The sequence below is a fragment of the Podarcis pityusensis genome (genome assembly GCF_964106645.2).
Source record: "Podarcis pityusensis genome assembly, chromosome: 8".
NCBI classification, from domain to species: Eukaryota; Metazoa; Chordata; class Lepidosauria; order Squamata; family Lacertidae; genus Podarcis; species Podarcis pityusensis.
In genome coordinates, this window is record NC_138033.1 from 1,189,609 (window position 1) to 1,196,191 (window position 6,583).

The window sequence follows — 6,583 nt, forward strand, 5'->3', positions numbered from 1 at the left end:
GCTTCAGACCCCTCCTCCTCCTCCTCCCAGTCGGCTCCCTCTTCTCTGGCTCCTCCCACCATTCCTCTGCATCCAACTGTGTCCAGCCAGTCTGCATCCAAGCAGTCCTTCCCCACAAGGCTCCTTCCCCCTACCTGATCTGGGTCCACAGCTGCTGCCTCCCCTCCACCACCATGAAAAGATGAAGGAGCAGGTCTTGGTGGCATCATTCCGTCACCTGGGAGAGACCAAGGAAAGTGGAAACCGTGAGCGCCTGCTTCTCTCAGAGGTGAAACACTGCATCTCTAAGTACAGATGGGGCTTGTCCAAGTCTCCCCTGCTAGCTTCCGGTTCCGCTCTGCTTTAATGGAGGCAGCGGGAGATCGTTGGCAAAGGAAAAACAAGGATGACTGAGGGTAATTCTCCTTGCAAGTTGCCCCCAGGGACAGGGGGGAACGGGCTTCACTCCCAGTTTGTCTCGGTACCAGGCTCCGGCTCCGGCATGGATTGCGAGAGGCAGGGAGGCGCTGAGTGCAAAAGCCCTTTGCCTGCCGAAAACCCTCCTTCGCTGCCATTAAGAAGCAGAGGTTCTCCTGTCAATTAGAGCTCAATTTGGACTAATGTACAGGCGTTGCTGGAAGAGATGAGATCATAAACTGCGGAATTGAACCAGCTGCAAGGTCTTTAAGGTTTGAATTTGAGAATAAACTTCATTTGCTGCAAAAGACAGTGAGTGGGGGGAGGGGAGCCTATGGCTTCTTTATATAAAGTTTTCTTCTCTACATTAATGAATTGGTAGCCTGCGATTGAATACTAGTTGAAAATATCTATGTACAAGTGAGCAGGGATGAAACTGGACTGCAGATATGAAATATAATTTCAAATGGAACTGTGTGTGTAAAAACAAAAAGGAAAAAGGGAGGGAAGCTCTATTTTACAAAATGTTTACGATGGAAAATTAGAGCTAACTCTTCCCCATCCTGTATTATATACAGACTGAACTGATTAATGCTAAAAGGACTTGGAATTTAATTTAATTGGATAAATGCGCATTTATCTTAGGCCAGACAGAGGGATGTAAGGAATCTGAAAGTTGTGAGGGAGCTGATAAGGTTCATTACTGAGTCATTTGCAATTCTGACAGATCCCTCTCTTTCCCAGGTGTAGAAGAAAAATGGCAAAAACTGATTATTTATTGGGATAGTGTGATTTTTGCAGCTGCTGTTAAAGTTGCCAAACAACGAAGCACAGGACAGAGCGATGGAGAATTTCTGAAACCACAATGGGATATTAGTTCCGCCCAAGGAATGATGGAGAACAGCAACAACCAGGAAAAGATAAAACATTTTACAAGGACAGGAAATAACATCACGAACAGAAAGATTGCCACACACAGGAAGAGTAAGGATATCACTGGAGTGCCTCACTCGTAGTTTTATATATTATTTGATGTTTCCATACGAATGGAAGTCATTAATACTGCAGTTGTTGTATAAAGGATGGTTATCTTGACAGGAGTGTAATTGAAATTAATAAGATTTTGGAATGGAGAAATCAAGAAAATCATCAAACCATTGTAATTTCGTAATTTCACATTGTTATAAGGAGGCTATTATTGGACTGTAATTGTAAACTAATCAAATTACTATCATAAACGTCTCCCCTGCTGAGTACATTTGTGCTCATATAATATAATATATGTATAATATATATATAATATAATATAAACATATAATAATTCTGCAAAAATACATCTCCCCCCCCCCCGAGCTCTGGGCTCCAGGTGTCTCCCCCAAAAGATGTAAAGAACTCAGAGATTAGTTTCAAAACCACGAGAATGTGACAAAACAAGGGAGAAAACACTCCTTCCTCCTTACCCAGAGGCCTCACTCTGGCATCCAACGGAGTCTTCTCTGCCTCAGAAGACTCAAGACCCATTTCTGCCAAAGGATCCTTCCTCTGAAAGAGCAACAAGGATTCAAAACAGAGAATGGGGAGAAGGGTTAGAGAAGGAATGGCAGAGGCAAGCGCTTTCGGGGGACAGAGGTGAAAGCTGCTTCCTGCTTCTGCTAGACTGGTGTCTGGGGTTGGCTGCCAGGACCATGAAACATTGGTCCTCAAGGATCTTCACTGGCTCCCAGAACGTTTCCCAGCACAATTCAAAGTGTTGGTGCTGAACCTTAAAGCCATAAACGGCCTCAAAGGCCCAGTATACCCAAAGGAGCGTCTCCATGAACTGAGGTCCAGTTCCGAGGGTCTTCTGCTGATTCCCTCACTGTGATAAGTGAAGTTACAGGGAACCAGGCAGAAGACCTTCTCCACAGTGGCACCCACCCTGGGGAATGCCCTCCCATCAGGTGAGAAGGAGATAAGAAAATGCATAACTTTTAGAAGACATCTGATGTCTTCTTATGCTTTTATATGTGCTGGAAGGCACCCAGCCACATGGGTGTCATTAACAATAATAATAATAATAATAATATGCTTTCCAAAAAAGGATAGGCCATTAGGAATTGATTTGGGAATACTCTCCCTCCTCTTTGGAGCCCCTTGGGAGGTCTCTCTCACCTGCTGCTCTGCCTGCTTCCTCTCCTCTGCCTGACTCAGGAGGAAACCTTCGGCCAGGGCCACCGCCTGGGAACTGGTCTCCACTCCGCATTCCCTCACCCAGTTCTCCATCTCCAGAGGAAGGACAGCCAGGAACTGCTCCAAGATCACCAGGTCCAACATCTCAGCTTTCGTGTGCCTTTCCGGCTTCAGCCACTGATGGTCAAGGTGGTAGAATTGGCTACAAACCTCTCGGGGTCCTTTGGCCTCCTGGAAGCAGAACTGCCTGAGCTGCTGGCTCTGCACCTCTGAGCAAGGGGTGTCCTCCTCACCTGGGTTCTTCTTCACAGAGTTTTCCCAGAATTCCCCACTGCTCCCCGTTTCCATGGCATGGCCTCTTCCTGCTTCAGGGCCAGCTGAGTCTTGCTCATCCATCTGGGCTCTCCGGAAGTCTCCAAGAGATCGGAAGGAGCCCCTTGGTCCTCTGCCAAGTTCTGTGGGTACTAATGCGAGGTGCAGAAAATCGTATGAATCAAACACACTATTCTGTTGTAAGATGAAGAGGAGAAGAATGTTTCCTGAGGAAGCGTGGCTGAGTCTTGCTAGGAACCAGGGCTGGATTGCACCACAGCTCAGACTCCAAGATGTCTGGGGGGGGGAAGGGGGAGGGAGAAGTCATAACTGTGAATGACAAGTGCGTGTAATCTGGAGCCAAGGCAACAGTGGGGGTCCCTCCCCACAACACTTCATAGTCCAGAGATTCGCCCCAACCCAGCCATCTCTGCTTGGGTGGCTTGGTGAGCAGCAGGGCCCATGTCTAGCTCCAGCCACCATCCCTTGGGGACTTCCTGCTCTGGATCCGAGGGGACGGTGGCAAGGCCCTCTGGGTGGAACTGCCCTGGAGGACGCCTCAGAAACTGGACTTTCCATCAAATAAAGAATTAGGGAGGGAAAATGGCCGACATACAGAGATTTATGAATAGAGAGAGAAGGGAAGCTTCATGGTATTTCCCTCTTAATATACTTCTCCCTCATAATAATGTCCCTCATAATATCCCCTTCTCCCTCATAATAATGTCCCTCTTAATATACTTCTCCCTCACAATTATGTCCCTCTTAATATACTTCTCCCTCATAATTATGTCCCTCTTAATATACTTCTCCCTCATGTCCCTCTTAATATCCTTCTCCCTCATATTTATGTCCCTCTTAATAAACTTCTCCCTCATGTCCCTCTTAATATACTTCTCCCTCATAATTATCTCCCTCTTAATATACTTCTCCCTCATGTCCCTCTTAATATACTTCTCCCTCATAATAATGTCCCTCATAATATCCCCTTCTCCCTCATAATAATGTCCCTCTTAATATACTTCTCCCTCATAATAATGTCCCTCTTAATATACTTCTCCCTCATAATTACGTCCCTCTTAATATACTTCTCCCTCATAATTATGTCCCTCTTAATATACTTCTCTCTCATGTCCCTCTTAATGTACTTCTCCCTCATAATAATGTCCCTCTTAACGTACTTCTCCCTCATAATGTCCCTCTTAATATCCTTCTCCCTCATAATAATGTCACTCTTAATATCCTTCTCCCTCATAATAATGTCCCTCTTAATATACTTCTCCCTCATAATAATGTCCCTCTTAATATACTTCTCCCTCATAATAATGTCCCTCTTAATATACTTCTCCCTCATAATAATGTCCCTCTTAATATACTTCTCCCTCATAATAATGTCCCTCTTAATATACTTCTCCCTGATAATTATGTCCCTCTTAATATACTTCTCCCTCATGTCCCTCTTAATATACTTCTCCCTCATAATTATGTCCCTCTTAATATCCTTCTCCCTCATAATAATGTCCCTCTTAATATACTTCTCCCTCATGTCCCTCTTAATATCCTTCTCCCTCATAATTACGTCCCTCTTAATATACTTCTCCCTCATAATTATGTCCCTCTTAATATACTTCTCTCTCATGTCCCTCTTAATATACTTCTCCCTCATAATTATGTCCCTCTTAATATACTTCTCCCTCATAATAATGTCCCTCTTAATATACTTCTCCCTCATAATTACGTCCCTCTTAATATACTTCTCTCTCATGTCCCTCTTAATATACTTCTCCCTCATGTCCCTCTAAATATCCTTCTCCCTCATAATAATGTCCCTCTTAATATACTTCTCCCTCATAATAATGTCCCTCTTAATATACTTCTCCCTCATAATAATGTCCCTCTTTATATACTTCTCCCTCATAATAATGTTCCTCTTAATATACTTCTCCCTCATAATAATGTCCCCCTTAATATCCTTCTCCCTCATAATTATGTCCCTCTTAATATACTTCTCCCTCATAATTATGTCCCTCTTAATATACTTCTCCCTCATGTCCCTCTTAATATACTTCTCCCTCATAATAATGTCCCTCTTAATATACTTCTCCCTCATAATTATGTCCCTCTTAATATACTTCTCCCTCACAATTATGTCCCTCTTAATATACTTCTCTCTCATAATAATGTCCCTCTTAATATACTTCTCCCTCATGTCCCTCTTAATATACTTCTCCCTCATAATTATGTCCCTCTTAATATCCTTCTCCCTCATGTCCCTCTTAATATACTTCTCCCTCATAATTATGTCCCTCTTAATATCCTTATCCCTCATAATAATGTCCCTCTTAATATACTTCTCCCTCATAATAATGTCCCTCCTAAAATACTTCTCCCTCATAATAATGCCCCTCTTAATATACTTCTCCCTCATAATAATGTCCCCCTTAATATCCTTCTCCCTCATAATTATGTCCCTCTTAATATACTTCTCCCTCATAATTATGTCCCTCTTAATATACTTCTCCCTCATGTCCCTCTTAATATACTTCTCCCTCATAATAATGTCCCTCTTAATATACTTCTCCCTCATAATTATGTCCCTCTTAATATACTTCTCCCTCATAATAATGTCCCTCTTAATATACTTCTTCCTCATAATAATGTCCCTCCTAATATACTTCTCCCTCATAATAATGTCCCTCCTAAAATACTTCTCCCTCATAATAATGTCCCTCTTAATATCCTTCTCCCTCATAATAATGTCCCTCCTAATATACTTCTCCCTCATAATAATGTCCCTCTTAATATACTTCTCCCTCATAATAATGTCCCTCCTAATATACTTCTCCCTCATAATAATGTCCCTCCTAATATACTTCTCCCTCATAATAATGTCCCTCCTAATATACTTCTCCCTCATAATAATGTCCCTCTTAATATACTTCTTCCTCATAATAATGTCCCTCCTAATATACTTCTCCCTCATAATAATGTCCCTCTTAATATACTTCTCCCTCATGTCCCTCTTAATGTCCTTCTTCCTCATAATAATGTCCCTCTTAATATCCTTCTCCCTCATAATAATGTCCCTCCTAATGTCCTTCTCCCTCACAATAATGTCCCTCTTAATATACTTCTCCCTCACAATAATGTCCCTCTTAATGTCCTTCTCCCGCCTCCCTGTCTTCCAGTCCCACCTCCCTGGCCAGGGCCTGAGGTCCCTCTGGCTCCCTCCCGGACCCCCAGCCTCTCTTCCCTCCCCTTCCCGCCTCCCGGGGCAGGGAGTTCCCCAGGCTTCCCCCGAGAGGAGACCCACCAGAGCCCGGCAGGCGAAGGCGAGGCCGGAAGGGACGTCAGAGGGGAGGAGGAGGAGGAGGAGGAGGAGCGGCCCGCCTTCCTTTCCTGTCCTCTCTAGGAAGCCAGCTCGGCTCCCCTTAACCCTTCTCTCTCCAGGCGGAGGAGCACGAGGCGTCGCGCAGGCGCAGAGCTGCCCCTTCCGTGGGGGGGGGGGAGGGAGGAAGCAGGACCCAGAACCCGGACTGGGCGCGTGTGCGTGTGAAGGGGGAACCCGTGTCCGGGAGGAGGAGCCCGTCTCTCTGCCTGGGCCTGCTAAGGGGCGTCTGGGCGGGGGAGCGGGGAGCCTTCCAGGGGGGGCGCAGGGGCCAGATGGGGGACCCGGGGGTGTCTCTTCTCCGGGGGGGCGAGTCTC

The 6,583-nt window shown here is 45.0% G+C and overlaps 2 protein-coding genes across 2 annotated transcripts in view; both read right to left on the minus strand.

The window, feature by feature from the left end:
* LOC308484169 (uncharacterized protein) overlaps positions 1 to 1,132 on the minus strand; it is a 136,319-nt gene extending 135,187 nt beyond the window's left edge. Inside the window, exon 1 of the mRNA XM_081018861.1 lies at positions 135 to 1,132. Within this exon, the coding sequence (XP_080874987.1) occupies positions 135 to 209 (75 nt within the window). The 5' untranslated portion in view covers positions 210 to 1,132. The remainder of the gene's footprint in view (positions 1 to 134) is intronic.
* Positions 1 to 6,212, minus strand: part of LOC308484345 (zinc finger protein 213-like) — a 144,493-nt gene extending 138,281 nt beyond the window's left edge. Inside the window, exons 1-2 of the mRNA XM_081019221.1 lie at positions 6,191 to 6,212; positions 2,548 to 3,174 (exon numbers count right to left, since the gene is read on the minus strand). Of these exons, the coding sequence (XP_080875347.1) occupies positions 2,548 to 2,961 (414 nt within the window). The 5' untranslated portion in view covers positions 2,962 to 3,174; positions 6,191 to 6,212. The remainder of the gene's footprint in view (positions 1 to 2,547; positions 3,175 to 6,190) is intronic.
* Between the last annotated feature and the right edge of the window lie 371 nt (positions 6,213 to 6,583).